The 20,928-nt window shown below is 33.5% G+C and overlaps 1 protein-coding gene across 1 annotated transcript in view; it reads right to left on the bottom strand.

Moving 5' to 3' along the window:
* The window catches only part of RYR3 (ryanodine receptor 3), a 203,647-nt gene that overhangs the window by 61,530 nt on the left and 121,189 nt on the right, over nt 1–20,928 (bottom strand). Inside the window, 15 exon segments of the mRNA XM_086613614.1 lie at nt 350–431; nt 1,183–1,421; nt 2,431–2,491; nt 3,168–3,217; nt 5,387–5,508; nt 6,349–6,416; nt 6,707–6,822; nt 9,617–9,740; nt 9,916–9,991; nt 10,433–10,495; nt 12,613–12,762; nt 14,381–14,470; nt 15,882–15,960; nt 16,925–17,106; nt 19,381–19,521. Coding sequence (XP_086469740.1) covers nt 350–431; nt 1,183–1,421; nt 2,431–2,491; nt 3,168–3,217; nt 5,387–5,508; nt 6,349–6,416; nt 6,707–6,822; nt 9,617–9,740; nt 9,916–9,991; nt 10,433–10,495; nt 12,613–12,762; nt 14,381–14,470; nt 15,882–15,960; nt 16,925–17,106; nt 19,381–19,521 — 1,643 coding nt within the window.

The raw sequence follows: 20,928 nt of genomic DNA on the forward strand, positions 1-20,928 counted from the left end.
ACACAATCTAACTAGTACTCATACTACTTCCCACAGCAACATGCAGTAGCCAAACTTTGGGAACCTTAATGGTAACCCATGGTAAAACTTAGCTTTCCCTATGGCAAAAATAAACTCCCTGCAGATACCTGGCCATATGCAGGATGAATTATTTGCTTTTATTTAGGTTTGGCTTGGGTTTTTGTGTGTGGAATTCAACTCTAAGATATAAGCAACTACATTCCAGAAAAAGTGTATTTTAAACATGCTCACACTGTTTCAGATTCACCTTTCATTCAAACTACTTTATTAAGTAAACAACTCACTCCTAAAGAAGAGAAAATTTTACATGCTATTTTTCATTCAATACCTTTCAACATAGATGTTCTTCCCAGTCCCAAGGGAATAGAGGCTACAAAGAATTCTGTAACATGAAACTTGCACATCACCCACTAGAGGAAAATAATAAGTACATTATCAGTATTTATTCAACTAAAGACTATGTTCCAAATATTAAACATCTGCTTTGCACAATCTGATAAATGGTGTCTAAAACTTTTAGCATTATGTATCACTGACCATTCTAGGCTGTCAATACTCCACACATGTTATTTATCTTGTTTCTCTGATACCTACATTCTCTGTCATCTACATTCATTCCAAAACCTAATAGATCATCAGACATTCCAGACATTAGCAGATACTTGCTAATACAGTATTGCAGGTTATGACACTCGCAGAGTACAATTTTAAGCTAAATCACATCAGTCTGTATGTCTAACCTCTAGGAACATGACCTAAAGGCTCCCCATCTTTTTAAAGAAAGTTTTTTCACAGCTATAGATCTTTTATCTTCTGCTTTGGAACTGTGATCACCCAAACATATATAGTATTTTAGAACAGCATATTGCTGAATCTCAAGGAGGCATTTCAGTAATTTTAAACTAAGTGATGCTAAAAATAACGAAATTTTAAATTAAAAGAACTAAAGTGGAAACATTGTACATAATTCATTTGAAACTTACTGAGTTATTTTTAAACATACAATAGAAATTAGGTACTATGCAGCTAATTTCAGATTTAATGCTGGAAACGTGTGTTATTGAAAACAGAATTTCATCCTTTGAATTCATGCAATCATTACTAAAAAGCTTTTGTATTATTAAAACACAATAAACTTCAAAAATAAAATAAAATACTTACAAAGTAAATCAATTCCAAAATGATACTGTGAAATATGTTCAAAAATTGATGTCAAGATTGGTAACAATGCTACCGTAGTATAATTGATATTCTGTGAAACACCCTTGATTTGTGTTCGTGAATGGGTAAATTTTCCAAGTTTAAGATTTTCTGAAGTTTTTTCCAGGTCTTCAGCTGCATTTTCAAAAAAGGCACGCAATCCAGCTTTAACAAGCTCAGATCCTGATTTCATAACAGTTCTGAAAAATGACAAGGGAAAAATTGATCTTTAGTAGTTGTATAGATATATTTGTACATGTTATATTCTATCAGTCTTTGAAGATACACACATATATCAGTGAACTTTACATTACAAACTGAAAAGGACAGTTAGATCTACATAGAACTATAAGCAACAATCATCTTGGAGTATTTAATACGTAATAATAACAACAAAGAACTTGCTTCCTGTCTTGTCTTTCCAATTTTTGTGATCTCCTTTCGAATGCCTTCTCAGCAAACATCATAGGTGGTGAGAAAGCGCCTCTGTGCTATATGCTCAAGAAAAATTACTCTCAATCCCTAAATTTTTATGGGAGCCACAGTAACTAGGTATGCAAGGATACATGTTCACCTGTTTTCAAAGAACCCTAAATCTAGAAAATGCAACGGCCACACCAGCATCACAGTCTCATTCCTTAATTTTTTTGCACTCTTCTCCAACCCCTTAATGAAGCTTTCCAGTGTTATTATTCACAATGAGTTCATTGTCAGGCTGGTGGATTACATAACCAGGCCAGAAAACAGCTCAAATTAGAAAACTAATCTGGCCTGTGTTTTAATCTACACAAACCCTACAATGTTAAACAGTAAAATTAGCAGATGTAACTATGCACATATTTTAATACATTCTGCACACTTCTAATGACAAATTTTTCAATATGCACTAAACTGACTCAATATCTGCAGGTATTGATATTTGCAGTTTCAATGTTTGTGTCATTTATATCTGTCAATAAAGACTTCAAATGCCATTGGAAAGGGTGACAAAAGTTTTCAATGTTTTAATGACAGGCATTGAACAGAAAAATGTAGATGAAGCCCTTCAGATGCAATCTGCTAATATGGAGGTCAATATCTGAATTATGGATACTGCTAATATCATTACTTACAAATAAGGAATAAAAAATCCAGAAACAATCCAACTGCTCCTGAAAAGCTTTATGACACCTACATAGTTTGTAGTCGGTATAAATGTTGCAAACTTACCGTGTGTCAAGAGACTGAGCTAAGATATGCAGGCAGTTCACCATTGTAGCAGAATCGCTACCTAGTTAGAAAGAGATACTATGAGAGCACAATAGCACAGAAAATGTAGGATAATCAAATTATCCAAAAAGTCATTACTGGAAATGCATTGATTAAACAAGACATGACATAAGTCTCCCACCTTAGGTCACTGGAGGGAGAGTTAGGTCTGCTTCTAGAACTAACTTTCAATCTCTTAAGTCTATTTCCATACAAGAAAAGAACTAAAAAGAGTAACTAGTGTCTAGTTTTCATCATTTCACCCTGCAACATTCTGAATTTATCTTGTAGTACCTACGTTTATTCTATAATTTTCTTACCAATATCTTTGAAAAAGGTATGTTATTTTTCCCTACGTCCATCTACTCTACTGAGAAATAAATCTATCAGTGAACAGTTAGATGACAGAAATTAGTGTAAGATGACTTCTGAAAAGCTAAAAGTAACTGCAAAGACATGAATTTTTTTACAAGAGTCTGAAAAACCTAGAAGTATTTCCTCCTGCTCCAACACTTTACATATTTTATTAACTGTTAGCTTCAAAGCTGTGTTGAGTGCGCTCGCTAATTTTACTGGAAGTTTATGCATCATTTTATAGAATTTTGCCTATAGCTTTGAAAAGCTTCAGGTAAGATAGACGCAATGGTTATACATTTTTTATATTTTTAACTTCATCAAGATCTTTCTTAACAACTTACCAAAAAGTGAGATCCTATGTCTAACAAGAGCAGCTAGTTTGCAGAACAGGCTAAAGCAGAAAAGAACAGAAAGAGCAAGACAAGACAAGACAGAGATTAAAGATTTATTTAGAATATGAGGTAAAGAGTAGTACGAATATGAAAGAGAAAATACAACATAGTTCCTGGAAAGTGTATTTTGAATCACACATGATGCTGTCAGTCAAATAACTGCCTTAAGCAGAAGAACTTTTTGAATCTTCTGAATACTTTCATTTTCTAAGCTTCACTACTTCAGAGTTGACTTGAAATGTGACACTTTCTTTTGATTACAGTGGTTTCCAACAATTGTGTATTATATGTTTGAGTCATTCTTTATGACTATTATTTCTGAATAAGATTTTTTTTTTTCTAAGAACAGGAAAAACGAAGTAAGATTTTAGCGTTTTACTTGGCATTCTGCAGGAAACAAATATTGCAAATTTTCATACTATTTAAAACTATTTGCGAAGATATCCTTTGTAAATAAGTAAATCTGTGTTCAGCCTCTGCTGATTATAAGATGAATCCTGAAATATATAAAGCCTAGAAGAGCTTCTGGCAAGTATTTCAGAAACTTGCATATCTAATCTATCTGTCAAAATAACACAGTAATTAAGAGAAAGGAAAAATCACCAACTCTCTAAAGATTAAAGGAATTACTTTAACTTCTAAAACCAGACAGTTAGCAGATTTGTTTATCATCTGTGCTATACTTTACAAATAGAATTAAGACATAACAAAATGAAGCAAATATACCTTAGGAATTGGTATGGTCTCTTACTAACAACAGATTGTCATTGTTATCTTCATAATAGTAAGGAAATACTGTATTTCCTATAAGATGAAAATAACTGATAGTCACTTTTCTCTACAAAAAATGGACAAAGAATTATATTTCCGAATTTATAATAGCAGATACACAGGCTAGACGTCTAACTTCCTTCATGTGCCTTTGTAAAGGTGTTTTGTACAACCCTAGTAAGCATCTTTCTAGCTTTGTTAAGCTGATCTCACCGACGTCAGGAAGTAATAGGAGCATTCGGAGAGGAAGCATGGACTACCTCCCGCATTTGTATATAACATATCTGAAAGCTCAGTAAGGCAGAATCTTAGGGACTTTATTACTCTTACAGGTAACTGTGATATAAGGACTACCACCCACCTAGAAGATGGAAACAAAAGGGTAATAATAATTTAGAGACATGCAAAAAAAAGTTGAAAGATAAATCAAAGAATGGAATCTAGGAAGTTCAGTGCTGGACCTGATCTTATTTAACAATGAGTAAGTTACCTTTTCTTTCAAATTTTGTAACTACTCTTCCGTTGGAAAAAGTAGTCAACTCTTGTCAACATAGTGAAAGAAAGCAAATAGAGTTTGAAAAACTGACAGTTAAAGAAAGCAAGAGAGTAAAATACAGTTTGAAAGATTAGGATACAAAATTTCCCAAAGAAAATAACTGACAGCGCACCTTTAATGGGGAGAAAAAATTTGCAACAAAAATAATAGATGACAGTCATAGTTAAAAACAAATTAAATATTAATTTTAAATTTTAGTTGCAGAAAAAGGAAATTCATATTTTTGTAAAGGCAACACATTATAAATTAAAAGGCAACTGTCTCTTAAATTGAGTTTTCTAAAATAACTTTGAGTCAAATGGCTGATTCCAACCAAATTTGAAACAGTACGGACATCTAAAAATCATTAAACTCCAGCAATTTTTGTGCAGGGTCAGAAGCAATTTTGTAGAGAAGGGATAAACTATAATTACCCCTGAAAAGCTTCATCATGGTATTTTCACATTTTTTGATAACCTGAAAATTTAAAGGTGAGACCATTTAAATGATCCAACTGTGGGATAAGCTTCAACCAGAAACTGCCATCAACAATGAAACACAAACCCATCAGAAATTAAGTTTTATTAGTTCTGTTGCTTACAGAATAATTTATTAATGTTTTTGATGTTATCATCCGCAATTTTAATATATAATTAGTATATATACTTAATTTTTTAATTACATATTAAAGAATTCTAAAATGAGGAATTCTCCTCACTCACTGCCATTCTGGTACAGAATAAGCTATTCACTTTCTATTTCAGGAAACTGAGCTTTTGATCTATCTTTCTCTTTAATCTAAGAAGAGATCTTTAATTATCTATATAGAACCCTCCTGTGTATATCTTAATTTTCTACTTACCTTGCTACCATTTCCTTTTCTTTATTTGATGCATATCCACTGCTACTGAGTGTTTTTGTTGGAGAAGACAGGAAGTAGAGGCAGTGATTTGTAAAGTACTGATCAACTAATGGTAAAAGAACCTAAGAAATACAGATACAAAATGTATTTTTCACAGAGCACAATGGTAAATGTAGCAACAATGCTCTGATTGGTAAAAGTTCATTCAAAGAATTTTAGAAGATCTGAAACAGTCGTATTTTCTTATTTCAGACACAAAGTCATATAAATTAAAACCTTAAGTCTTAGAATTTTACTTAAAAGTTGCTTGAATAATAAATAGTTACACAGATCTAGCTATTTTGGATCTAATACTGCAGGCTTACTCTTCTCACATTCCACAGTGGTAAATATCACTGAACTATAAGGACCCTTCCTCTCCATTATTTACATAAGTGTCTAGTAGAGATATAAAGGGAGAGGGCTTTTTTTTTTTTTTTGTTAAGATCCTAAATTAAATCCCAAATGTTCCTTACTTCAAATCTGAGTATTGACACATTTTTCTTATTAGATTCACAAATGCGTATGACATTACTACACATTGGAATACTTCTTCCTGTTAATTAAACGATATTATGCACTTCAGTGATATATCAAGGCAAAAATTTTCAGAAATCATTTATATATTCAGTGAGGGTATTTAATTTCATGTAATAAATAAGCTGCCTTTTAATTTCTATGTTCCTTCTCATGTAGAAGCAGAGATATTGAAATTATTTTGAAATATTTGAATCCAGCAAATATATTGAGATATTTTTGAAGATATTTTGAAATATTTGTTAACAACATTTAATTGATTACTTACCAGGAAAAATATAGGAAAGATATATTTCTATTACCTGAAAAGCAGTCTAACATTACAAATTTCCATATTCTGTATATTGAATGTATATGTACATTACGTGAAATACTAAATCACTCACTTTGGCAAAGAATTTTATTTCTTGGTCATGTGGAGATTTTTCTGTTTTTCCACTGGTTACAATGGCTTCTGCAAGGATACAATCAAGATAGATACGAATAAGAAGTTGTCTAATAATAAATAACACAATAGCTCTTTGATATAGTCTTGCAAACTTAGTTTTGCTGAAATACAAACGAAACAGCAGAAACAGTTTAGCTAGTTACACATGTCCAAGAATTCAATCTGTAAATTAAAAGACAGAATTTAAGTTTCTTAAATGGAATAAAAATAGTTGTGTCTACAAATTTAAACATATCAGTCCAAATAGTTAAATATCAACAATTTTAATAATTTTCAAAATAAAATCTGCAGCTTACCCAAATGCGCAATAAACTCTTGAGCAGAATCAACATATTTTAAAATTTTCTTCAGAAACTTAAAGGCAAACCTCTTTTCCATGGATGAAGCATCCAACTCCATGTCATTCAGACCCCTGTTTCAGAAAGCATTAATATAAATAGCATTGATAATGACGGTAGTATATATGATGACAGTACAATCATCAGGATGTGAACAGGGATTTTTTTTCTTTTTCTTTTTGAAGTCACATAACTCCATAGATTTTTAATTTATTCTGTTTTCAAACATACTTGGTTTTACAAATCATTAATTCTTTCTTTTTTGTTTCCTTAAGGTTTTCTTATACATTTGTTTAGTTTGAAACTTCTTCATAAGTCTCTTTTTTCCAACATTAAGAGGACAAAACTATACTTAAGATTTCAGTTGATGGTGGCCTACACCCAGGACATCTAACTGGCTTGCCAAGTGAGGAAGTAACTGATGAATATTAAGAGAAACCTCTGGTTATCCATAATGGCTACTTCATTTGCTTCTGTACAGGCTCTTCAAAGAGTAGTAGATAGCAAGATGCTCCCTTTTATCAGTTGGAGAAAATGACCTGGCTAAAGGAGATGCAGAGACTATGGAGGGGTTGAACAATGTGTAAGGAATAGAGAAGAAGAGAGGAACTGGTAGTTTGTGGCACTGAGGTAAAGCAAGAAAGGAAGAAGAAAGCAGGAAAGTTGATGGACTCACTGTTGTGGTATGGAGGAAATGATCATTTGTCCTGAGATTCCTTAGCACTGGTACAGAAGTAAATTAGGGAGAATAAATGGAAGATTAGACTAACACTTGAAAAATAGCTATAAGGTGAATCCAAGGAAAAAAGTAATTCTGTGGGAGAAGGTTGATGCAGCAGAAATTTTAACAACAAAATCATCTATTACTAAAGTGTATGTTAGAACATGGTTATGAGGAGAGGAATGGTTATAGGCTGGAAGAACAGAACCAGGGAACCAAGGAATACATTCCAATCCTATTTTACACATAAACATAAAAGGACTCTAACCTCCCATCTTATAGTTTCATTTGAAAAAAAAATAATCTATTTGAAGAGTCCTAGTTTATATACTTTCATGACCTCCTACTAATTGCTATATCACATGTGTAATGAAATGATTTGATATGTATTAACAGCTATGTATGATTGACAGGCATCTGCTGCCTCATTCTCACAGAGGATAAGGCAACTAAGTATTTAGCTGTATTTTCAGAGAGATCACTGTAAATATTCTCTTTTTGCATTTATAGTAAGTCATGGTTGCTAAGAGATTATATATACTTTCCTAAATACTGAAAGACATTGGCGGTTCTGTTAAATAATGAAGACAACTTGTAGAGGTTTAAAGATGCTTAACAAAATACCATGTTGTTTCTAACATATACTTGAGTAAGGCCTGAGAGATTGATCTGTATGTCATAAATACCCAAAAGTGTTCTCAACAAAGAATGAAGAGCAAAAGTCAAAACAAAGGCAGATGGTATATGTAAAGTACACACCCTGTGCCGCCTATACATTTCCAATTATAAAGAATTTTCATGTTTTAATGATTAGTCCAATGTTTTTAAGAATGACATTCTGGAAATGTGATAATTGCAATCAATACTTGAAAAGATTTTATATACATTTCAAATATGCACATATTCATCTGAAGAAAATACTGAGAAGAGGATCATCTTGATTCACTCTGATACAGACATTTAATGCAAACTCTTTGCCCATTCCCCATAAAGATTTTGAATAGGCTTTTTCAAGCTGACTTGTCCCACTAGTCAACACTGAAAACATTGTCGTCCTAACCTGAATAGATACAGCTGCAAAGAGATACTAAAATTAATATTTGAGCATTTCAAAGGACCATTCATTTGCAGGAACTAAACCTGCTTTTCTTATTCAGTTGCTTGAAGGCATTTATGGACGATATAGAAATGTTTGGTGGTGTACCCACGTTTTGGTGTCAGACTGAGAGCCTACATATGTGGCAAGAGGAAATCCTTCTCTGTAGTAATGCACAAACATGTATTTAGAACTGTCTTCTAATATCTTAATAACTGTTATTAATTGTTGAAGTCAACAAAGTTATCTTTTGCAGAACCTAATAATCAATTTGTATAAATTTCTGAGTGTACGCTTTCACTAGAGACACAGACTTGAAAAGCAGAAATAAATGAAAACAAGATCTGACTCTATGCATGTTCAGAAAAATTTGTTCATGAATACAGTTTAGTTTACAAAAATGCTTAATGCCAGCAAAATTGCAGTTTCCTATGTCCTCAGGTGTTTCACATGCAATAAAATATGACATAGTATTTGTGACATGGAATTGTGATGACTCACAATTCCATCATATAAAGCTAAAATATAATAAGTTATTTTCATTTCATTGCCCATATAAGTCCCCACAGGTCAGCTTACTTCCAAACACAGCAATTCAAGTTAGAGTACAAGTAATGAAGTCTGTGCTTCTGCTTAAGCAGAAGTTAAGGATGAAACGTCCACAAAATAGCCACTTCGTCTTACTGCTTCACAGAACTCGAACCAACATTTTTCTTAACAACTGGATTAAAAAGCACTTTTATATAGATGTGTTTCAGTATCAGATCTCAGATTTATTTCCCATGATCCTTACTGAAAATACTGGCTGCTAATTTAGAAGTTTTGAATCATCTGCTTGTTTAATTACACTACTGTTGCATTTTCTTATTACTATGATCACATACTTATTAAAAATGTTACCGGTCTACACTATTTCTGAACATAAAAATAACAACAACTCTGATTTACAGAGTAATTATGTTAATAACTAAAAGATTTCAATGAGATAAGGACAATCATAACAGTTTGAGCACTGAATATAAGCAAGTATCTCAAAAAATGTGTGACTTACCGAGATATGATTATACCATTGACTTGAAGGAATTTAAACAGCTCTTGTGCCTTTTCACGGTCCCGTGATTTCTCCTTGGCTGTCAATGTGTCGTAAGGTACCAATAAAGGATGACTACCTCCACCTTTAGTAAGTTGAAAGAACTGTAAGTTTTTCTACGGTAAAATTTATTTTCCTTCAAGTACAAAAAGGAATTATTCAATTTTGATCGTCTTATACTGTGTTCTTTCAGACTGTTTCTTCTCCCTCAGTTTCCTTGTCTTTTTTTTTTGTGTGTGGTTCACAGGATTCTAGCTTACCTTTGCTCTCCAACTCCATTTTCTTCTTTTTGGCCCATATATTATGGTAGTTTTCTGCCATTACCTCAACCATCCCCTACATTACCATCAGAAAAAGCAAGATGAAAAATTAAAAGGTGACAATTAAAAATGGTGTAATTCTACATAATTTTAGTCTTGAGTAAAGTCTACATTTTTGTGGTAAAGAAACATCACAGTTAAGTATTATTTCTATGTTTAGCTGTTCTTTTATAGTCATCACAGGCACAGGATACACATACACCACATGCTGTTTACAGCCTCTTCCCTAGCTTCATGATAACTTTTTCTAGAGACTCAGGAAGCACCAATGGGATAAACAGTAGAAATCTCTTCTTTAAATACGTAAATAGTATGGCCCGCACCTTTCTACAACAGCATGTCACAACCACAGTCACAAATACACTTATAAAAGCTGACAAAATTCAACTCATTAATAATAAAAACCCAAATCTATTAATTCTTTTTAGCATAAAATATATAAAACACAAATACAAACCTGAAGCTCCCTAGAAAGCACCACATTAGAGAGATCAAGTGGAGCTGGACTATACCCATTTCCCTGCAGGGAAAAATAGAGAATTATTTTCAGATAAAAGTACCTCAGATAAAAGAACACAAATATTCAACTACATCATCTCTGTTGTTGATCTGATTAGAGTAACAGCATTCACATTTTAAACTTTCTTGTAGAAACTGTGTTCACCTTTTCTTTTGCAACATGCTGAAGACAGACAGAACAATTAACAGAATACATTTGCAGATGTGGAAGTAAGAAGGTTGCTGCAGATACTTAGATCTCTCTATTCACAACAGATGGCAAGCTGCTAAGAACTATGCTTTTCAGCCTAAGAGAGGAGACCAATTACGAGGCATACAAGACGTGCCTTCAAAACATGACAGACCAGTGTGGCAACAGCCTTAATGAACCATATACTAAAGACAAGATATCACAAAAAAGTTAAAATAGGTTATTGTGTTGTGAAATTTACAGAGTAAGAAAAAAGAGAAGTGTGATATATTTATGCAGTCTTTAAATGCTTAAAGTGTGAAAGGTCCAGCGCGACAGACCTATTGGGCACATGTTAAATGTGAATGGTCACATATAAATCAAAGACTTCGATCATGTACTAAAGTTAAATGTGCTGAAATCCTCTACTCGATCATGTCTTTATCATGCATCTTCTTGGGCAAGAAGGCCCAACTGCAGAATAGGTTCAACTGGCTGGAAGCAGAGATGCCAAGAACAGGACTCCTAGTAAAGGAATGAAGTTTGCTGGAGAAACAAATGCTGAAATATTGTCTTGTAACAGAGTGGTCAGGGGCCACTTTTGGTAAGCAAAACTGGTGCTGGGGAATGAACCAATAGAACTTCCCAACACTTGTCATAGTTTTAAACAGCTTTCCCCCCCTCCAAGACACAGACATATTGAGCAGCAGTCTAAACATGCTCCTAGAAAAACCTACGAATGAAAAAATTAGTCTAAGTACTACATACTAAGTAGCTGCAAATTTTGCCTATAGATTTACCAAAAACTATTAAATGTGCAATCTTATTTGTCAGTCTGTCCTGGTTTCAGCTGGGACAGAGTTAGCTCTTCTTTTTAACAGCTAGAAGAGCTCCGTGTTTTGGTTTTAGTTTAAGACTTGCTCTGAGAAGAATGCTGACAGCACACTGATGTTTATAGTTGGCACTGAGGTCTCAAGGACTGTTCAGCTGCCGTGTTCTCACCCGTGTGCAGGAGCACAACAGGATAGGGGAGAGCATAGTCAGGATGGGAGGTCCATGACGGTCCATGACTCTCCTTATGATTTGTGCTTAGATTTAGGATTGAGGGCCAAACTGGCCAATTAGTATTCCATATCATGCAGCGTCATGCCCAATATAAAAGTGAGGGACAACTGGAAAGAAGGGCTTTTGCTCTTCTGGGACTCTCAGTTTTGGACTCTCACAGTGCTCTCTCTCTCTCTCTCTCTATTTTCGGGCCTCCCGTTCGTCCGGGATTGTGGTTTTGGGACTTGTCTGTTTCGGGATCGCTAGTTCAGGACGAGACGGGTCTTGGTCAAGGGGTGGTGAGCAATTACACTGTACATCACTTGTTCATATATATTTATCATTGTACATACATGTGTATATATATTAGTAGCAGTAGTATTAAATTGTTCTTATCTCAACCCATGGGTCTCTTTCCCTTTTCTCCTTTAATTCCCTTCCTCATCCCCGGGCTGTGTGGAGTTTAGCGGCTGTGTGGAGTTTAGTTGCTGGAGTGGCCTAAACCACGACAGTCATAATAATCTTGACAAAAGCCCTTTTCAGGCTCTTCTGTTTGACCAAAAAAGAAAATTACTAGATTTACTTACTATAAAATAAAAGGCTTTAAATACTTTGCCGTGTATTCTTTGAGTGACTATACGAGAACTCTCTTCAGATATTCCGAGAAGATGAATAGATATGGTCTCTGACAGTCTTATCTCAAAAGTTGTTGTCTTTTTGCAATCCTCTCTTTAGTGTTACTGCACAGTTTTTATTACAGTGACACAAATTTCAATCTCAGAACTCTAACATTAAAAGATTCTTTTTACGAAAAAAAACCCAGAAATTAACATAATTTTGCATAATTGCTTAGTGAATTAACAAACAAGCCTTTTACTTTCTAAATTTAAGCAATTCCACCTTACCTGGCTAGACTGAGATATGCTGCGGAGCTTTTCATTTTCACGCTGATGAATTATTGCTTCTCCTCCTTCCTTGGTCCTTTCTAGGCTCCATCCCATGGCCAACATGGTTTTCAGTGATTCTCTGGCAGGCCAACGATAAATTTCCTTTTCCTTTGACGAAAATAATGTATTTAGCAAGTAGTAAAAAATCAATAAAAATATTCTGTCCTTCTTTATAAATTGTCACATGTCACAAAAGTAAACAAAATTTGTATACTATATCTGAAAATATTTAGGAAAAAATTTTTTACCATGAGAGTTGTAGAACACTGGAACAGGTTGCCCAGAGAGGTGGTGGATGCTCCATCCCTGGAGATGTTCAAGGCCAGGTTGGACAAGGCCCTGAGCAACCTGATCTAGTTGGAGATATCTCTGTTCCTTGCAGGGGGGTTGGACTAGATGACCTTTGAAGGTCCCTTCCAGCCCTAACCATTCTATGATTCTATGATTCTATGAAGACATGATATAGTTCTTTTAATATGAGAAAGAAGCTTTAAAATACTTACAAATTTTTTGGTTTCATTCTTAGTGGCATTTATTGCTGGAATATGTGTTAGAAACTAACAGCACTCAAGTGAGCTCTGGTAGTTTGTATCTGGAAACTTATTCATTGACTCCTCCAGCCCCAAATAATAAAAAATTGATGGCACTACAAGTACTATGAAATTAGTTAGGCATGTACATTTGAGCACACGAGGCCTCTTTTGGTCTTCTTATACTTATATCCATTCATGGATACAGAACATTACGGCTCTATATACCTCTTCATATAAATACAGTCATCATTAAAAAATTAGGGAACAGTCTGTATTCCACGTTCCTTTGAAATGTAAAGGTGTTATAGAAAATCTGAAAAGTTGTGGCAAAGAAAATTATGAGTATGTCATATTAAGACTTCTCAAAACAACATAATAAAAGTATTTTGGTTCTTACCATAAATAATTTTTATGACAGTTACTTGACAGTTTTTATGAAAAGACTTGATTTTTAGATTCAAAAGTTCTAATCTGAGACGATTCAGAAAATTCTCTTCGAACTGCTTTAATAACGATTCAACCAACAACTCTTCAGTTCCTCTCTGAAGATTTTAAAGCTATTTACAAACTTTGGGAATTTAAATCTTTTGAATCCTTCTTGATTTTTATCATCTCCATTTTCTGAACAGGAAAAGTGTGGTAAAGAGGGACAAATGTAATTGACTTATTTGAGTCACCTAATGAATCATTGAAAAGATATGTAACAGAATTCAAATTCAGTTCACTGTTCTGACAATTAGAAGACATTCATGTCTAATCAAGAAATTCAAATAAAAACACATTCTAGATAGTTTAAATGTTTTTCCCTATTTTCAACTGAAGCATCTCCTGCACTTTCTTTGAACTTTTCTACCATCTTTCTTGAAGACAAAATTGCTCTCAGATACATTAAATTATACTTTCATCTAAAACCCAGGAGTTGCTGTCAGTCATTCCTCATCCATGAAGGCCTGAAAACCCTGTGCTATTGATACTTTGAATACAAATTAACCCAGGCCTATGAAGACTGTCTAATGGAAGCAAATTATGCAAGACTGTAAGATTAAACAATCACTTTAGCATATAGATGTTGCTATTCTTAACTGTAAGAATTCTAGTTTGTCTCCCTTTTATAGCCTATAATTGAAATGGATTTTTAAAAGTACACAAATCAATCTACTTTGTATTAATACAGCTGAAATTTCCTCTACTACCTTTTCAGTTAAAGTTTTGAAAGGTCTTATTAATGGGTGAGTCTTCATGTTTTCATCCAGTGAAACACCGTATTTCCATCCACTATTAGTCTGAAAAAAATAAATATACTGAAATAAGATAAGAACAACATAGATGAGTGACAGCAAATTGGCCAGTTTAGCTTGTCATACTGAACTGCTAATCTTCCCCAATAGCTACTCAGTGCCACAGAAATTTCTGTTAAAAGAGCATGTACCCACAGATACACCGGAACATAACATGGCCCAGACAGAGTAGATGCCATCTATGAGTAGTAGGTCTCATGCAACCAGTTTTGAGCCTAATATATATGGGCCCCTTTCAGACAGACTCATGCATTAAGACAGTACTGGCTAAGGTAAAAAGAGTGTCTCTGTTCTCTAGGAGGTTAAAGTCAGCAACACAGAGAAGAAAATGTAATGTTAACAGATGAAGCACTAAAATATGTAACTTTAATGAATCCTTTATCTTAAACAATATCAACAGAAATTCATGGTTTGATAATGTGTGTATATTTACATATCCATATATATGTACACCTTTCTCTACAAATTTGTATACATAGCCCTACACAGCAACAGAATTGTTATTTCTATGTAACTGTTCAATAGAATTGCTATTATTTTTTATTAATTGTTATAATAAATTACTTCACTCCACCTCTGCTGTCTTTCTTGAATGAAAGTGGTTTAAAATTCATACTTGGGTTGAATGAGTTACTCATATCCAAACACTTCCAACATAGTTAACAAAAACTGCAACAAGTCCATCAAACTTAATTTTGCTTAAATTTAACTCCAAAAGTTATATTTATTAACATTAAAATCTATTTGTAAAATGTAACACTAAAAAAGCCTTTATTAAATGTTTCACTGTAACATTAGAAAGATACCAAAAAATCACTGAGTATATATTGTCTTGTCTTACAGTTATTTTGAAGTAGTGAAACAGAAACATAACGCAATGACAGAGCATTTGGAAAATTATAGAGGAAATCAATACATAAGAGCGTTCTTAAATCTAAGAAAGAAAAGCTATAACACGTTTTCTGAAATAAAAACAAAAGGACATTAGACTCCCTGAGTACTCTCAGATCACAGAGCTGCTACAGTGAAATTGCATCTCTGACTCCCAGTCAAAAAAACATCATTACCAGGCAAAATGAAGCTAACATCTCGATATAAAATAAAATAAAATAAAATAAAATAAAATAAAATAAAATAAAATAAAATAAATCAAAACTCAAAGCAAACCAAGTGCCCCTTTATCATTCCCCTCAAATCATTCTCCTAACAAATTCTGGCCACTTAGAAAAAGTTTCAATGCATTTTCTTCCATATATCCCTAAAGAAATATGCAGACATTACTGCACTCCAAACAAGGGTCTATCAATTAAACTGACCAGTTTTTCTTTTAATATTCACCCCAGATATTATTTATTAGTCCTTTTCTGTCAGTTGCTATTCTTAAAATAATTCCTACCTTATCAAAGGCCCATTTATCATGTGAATGTTCAGCATACTTGCTGACAATATATTCCAACTTTTCAGGAAGTACAAGGCTGGAAACAAAGGGGAGTATGGTCATTCAATCATAAGTTACTGCAGCCCAATATATGAAAAAAATGTCAGGTTAATATAGCACTAATCAAAATGCTTCACCTCCCAACGAAGGCAAGACATTTGGGTTTGCAATTCCTTTTTCTTTAGAAGAAATACCACAAAACAAAGCAGAGCTATAATGACATTTACAGGGAATCTTCAAATATATAACAGTTGCACTTACTAGCAACTGAAATCACTATAAAAACCCACCTGCTTCACCATAATCTACAGGCATTTTTCCTGGTAATTCTTAATACAGGATAATATTAGTATGGATGTTTCACATTGCATAGTGATGGACAGGTAAGATTTTAATAGCCAGAATCAACTAGTGATCCTCAGTTCTTGAATGTAAAAGTATTAGAAATCTGTATTTTAAAAGCACAAGATTACTAGGAAGGCCAAGTCTCTATTCAATCATGACATATGATCTGCTTATTTTGCCATATCATGTTGCTACAGATCAATTCTCAAAACTAAGTGAAGACTTTATAAAAATCAGGCAATATGCCAATTGAATCACTTACCAGATTTTGATTACCTTGTACCATTTGTTGCAAGCACACTTTAAATAATGACAATATCAAGCATATTATGGGTGTATATATCCCAAACATTTGAACTGTTAGGTCATAGGGTACATAGTAAGTATAGAATTTACTATGTACTCTGCAGATATAATGTGGAAATATTTAACATCTGTATAGTGCAAAGAATGTTTTATATCTGGTAAATAGGATATGTTCCAGTAAAGTATTTGGCAGGAGGAAGCAAAAATCCTTACACTACTTCTGAAAGATACTAATATCATTAAAAAGTCAATCACCAGCCAACTCTCCCTACAGAGGGGAAAAAAACATTAATAAGGAATAGTATAAAAATATTTAAGGAAAATAAACCACCATGATTTACACGACTCACTTTGCTGTGCTGACAGGTTTGGGATCAAAATTTCCTTCTGGATCCACCGAAGTCTGCTTTTCCAAAGTTGACCTAATTCGTGTATCTAAATAATCAGGGGGTAAGGCACCAGCTATAGCACTTAGACAAGGCAAAGCCATTCGAAAGAGCTCTGGATCATACTTCTGCAGGAGAGATAGGAACTGGTTGGAAAATCCAATAGAAAAACATGCAAAACGTTAGTGAAAACCAAGCAGCCATGTGAACAAATATTAGAAGATGCAAGCAAACAGTAGAGGACTTTTAGAATTTAAGCGTAGAGCAAAATTATTGCTGCATTACATCCATTTTTCTCGATATCAGCTTAATAAGTTTTTAAGACTACTCAAATTAACGTAAGAGTATACTGACACTTGTATAAGTATATACAATACAAGTATGAATCTTAAGCCATTCAGGCCTACGTAGGAAGGTTCGAGGGTTGTTTGCCTAGTTATAGAAGTACAATCATCTATAAAATACTGTCTTAGTTAAAAAATGACTAATTCCTATCTTAATTGCAGAAGCCATTGTTATTTCTCCCTCTTTTCCCCTATTAAATCATGCTGGTTAAAGGAAATTGTGTTTTACTGTAGCAAAGCCAGTTCATTATTTTTCAAAATTGCCCTGCTAAGAGGTGAACTAGCATATCTGCTCTTCTAAATAGTCATTTTAGCTCTGGAAAGAACATAGAAGTATTTATATATAAAAATATAAGGATTTTGAATAATCTATCCTTAATCACTTGCCATGTAACATACTCGAGGTCAATTGTTAAACACTAGATGACATAAAACATGTGCTAGAGAAAGTAGCAGTAGATCACAGTAAGCCAAGTTTATCCTCTCAGCTCTCAAACAAAATTCTTGGTATGCTTAGGAAAAAAAAAAAAAAATCACTTTCTCCTTCAGATTGCCCATCTGGAAAATGGGCATCCTGATACAGCTTTAAAAGGCTTTAAGATGTACTGATGCAAGTACAGTGTAAGACTTTGATGCTATTATAGTTATTTAATAAAGTTTAACTCAGAACAGACTTTTTTGGTGCTACAAAACAGGTATCAATCAAGCGTTTATAGGAAAAAAAAACCTGTAAACTGCAAAAATATTTCTCTTGCTTCATTATTAGAAAGACTACATGCTTCTATGAATCTGAACGACCAGTTTGTGTGAAGAAAATGCCGAAGAAAAAATTTAAAGGTCTATTGAAAATACTTGCTGATAAAATTATATCGCAGTAAGCAGAATGCATAAAATTTTGAGGGTTTAACCTCCGCTAGTATTTTTGCAACACTCTTTAGCATGGATGGCAAAAACAAGAGAAGTGACATCACAGGGTAAATTGCTTCCACTGAGCAGCTGGAAGCCGTGAAAATATTAAACCTGTAAATATCTCAGTACCAAAGAGAACAATGGAGAATATTGTAGCTCAGCAGATTTAAACAACTCTCCTTTCATTGGACTAACAACCATTTATAGAAAAATTAAAATGTTATTATAGAGAGCCACCAATATTGGCAGAAACAGATAATCTTCATTTACCTACAAAAAGCTAAGATTCACTAATTGGAAATCATCTCATTGTGTCAGGCCCTCCTGACACTCTTCGCACTTGTGACAGCAGTAAGAGAGAGGTAAATGCCACTAAAATCAAATACAAATAAGGCTTAAAAAGCCATTTTAGAATAATGCAGAGACTATGCCCATTTCCGTACTATAAATCAGAATGCCTAGAGAAGCAACCATCTAAATCTGTTGACTAGAACTGGAACATAAATTCAGTGAGATGCAATGAAAAAATTTGCTATTGTCCATAGTGAGAACCTGATTTTTGAGCCCAATAACATACAAAAATTGTTTACTCAAGTAAGGCATTTCCTATTAGAAATTTAACCTTTTCTTACTCAGAGAAAAATGAATAAGTGAAAAAATCCCAGGATTGGAACAGGAAAATGGAAAAACGTTTATTTCTAAGAATGTTGCATTGTATTTCTTAGGCTGGGCAACAACCAGAAAGCTAACAAAATACTAGTATATGTTTGAAAACAGACAATGTAAATTTATTGTGCACACACCCACAATTTGACAAGCATATACATACATTTCTTAAAATTAATTTTATGCCAGTAAAAAGTATCTTAAAAGTTTAGTAGAGCTAAGATAGGAGAGGAGACAACACTGACTTGTTAGTGCAGCAAGCAATCATCTGCCTCATTACTAGTGTAAGGCTATATGGGCATACCAAGACAAAGATTTGACATTTCGTTAGTTTGGGGAGAATCTTTCAAGATTCAGCATTCATTTTTTCGTTAGAAAGTTACTTTATTAAAAGCACTCATTGCCCTATCTCCCATAGTATTTTATAGTATTTTTACAGTATATTATTCATTGTAATAATTTTATAGTATTATATACTGTAATGCGAATAACAGTCATTACCTTATGAGACAAGGAATCAAATATTCCCCAGAAAAGTTTTTCAGTTAAATGTAATTCTTCTTCTGCTGCAATTCCATAGCTTCCCATTCCTGAAGGCAGACAATAGTATTTCCAGCACTGCTCATAGTGATTTGTCAGAAGCTATATTTTCAAGAAAATAAAAATGCATGTAAAACATTTGTATTAAACAAAATAGCATATTAGTTAGTGAAGTCTGAATTGTCAGTATCTGTTTAAACAGTTACATGTGTATTATTATTTATTTCTGTCTCTTAATTTCTAATGGCTCATACGAACAGTCTTTTTTTCATCTTTTTCTTTTTGGGAGAGCAATAGAGACTATGCTGTGAAAGTATAAAGCCTATATTATCCCCAACTGCTGCTGTGGGATTCTTGGTGATGAGTGAGCAGAAAAATTACAAAATTTCATGATTGTCACCATCTGAGTACAGATTAGCTCATAGGATAAAAACAGAGACAATGAAATGGGTATAAAACTGGACATAATAGATTCTGGTTAAAAGTTTTACAAATTCAAATTGATTTTACTTCTGTCATTTGTAGTTGATGGCCTCAGTATTATTCAAAACATTGCAAAAGACACCTGCCTGCTCAATTCTGGAAAAACCTATGAAAATAACTATTGTACAGACAATTTGTAACGTACCAGTTAAAGAGCTAGCATATGAGATTATTGCACTTTCCACATAATTTCAAATTTCTACTGATTCCTTCTTTAGATATCCCATGGGAAATTCTAAAATTAATTTTAGCATCAGACTAAAATCGTGACATTTTAATTTTTTAGTGAAATTTTGTTTAGGAAGGGAAAATGATATTAAAAAAACCCAAACAGATCAAACACTTCATCTTTGCCACAACTTTTGCTCCAAAATTACTGATGCTCCAGAATATGTCTGTGAATCTGGCAGCTCTGTTTTACACTATAACAGCACTTCAATTCTGCCATAAAAAGACCTGCAGACCTATGATCAGGCTCTTTTATCCCAAGAGCAACAGGAGGCAAACCTGATAGAAAAATTCCAAATAAAAGTTATTTATCATCTCACAACTATAATTCTCTATTTACAGAACAAGAATATGGATATGACTTCAGTTAAACATTGCTCAAAAATAAAAGGTGAATTCTGTTCCCTGTATCCTGTTCTCTGTAGACTTCACTCAAAATTTATTCCTGGACTATGCGTCCTAGCAAGAGTTATTATAGTTCATATAGTAGAAGGAAACATATCAAGATAACACTAGCACTTAATTTGGCACTTTCAAATACTCTTTTGCTGAAGCAGCGAAAAGGTCAACAGTTCACTGAAAAAAATCACATCATCAACTTAAGACATACTATTGCATTAGGCAAGATTTCACAAAACCTTTAATCATTATATTCAATTTGAAAGACTTTATGAAACAACAGCATTATCTTCAATTCAGAAGTCATTTCAGATTGCTTCACCCTGCCCCGTTCTCTTTTTAAAAACATCACGATGATAGATTATTGTGAAGTAAGTTTTACACTGACTGCATGTACAG

This window comes from Tauraco erythrolophus, chromosome 6 (genome assembly GCF_009769465.1).
Source record: "Tauraco erythrolophus isolate bTauEry1 chromosome 6, bTauEry1.pri, whole genome shotgun sequence".
Lineage (NCBI taxonomy): Eukaryota > Metazoa > Chordata > Aves > Musophagiformes > Musophagidae > Tauraco > Tauraco erythrolophus.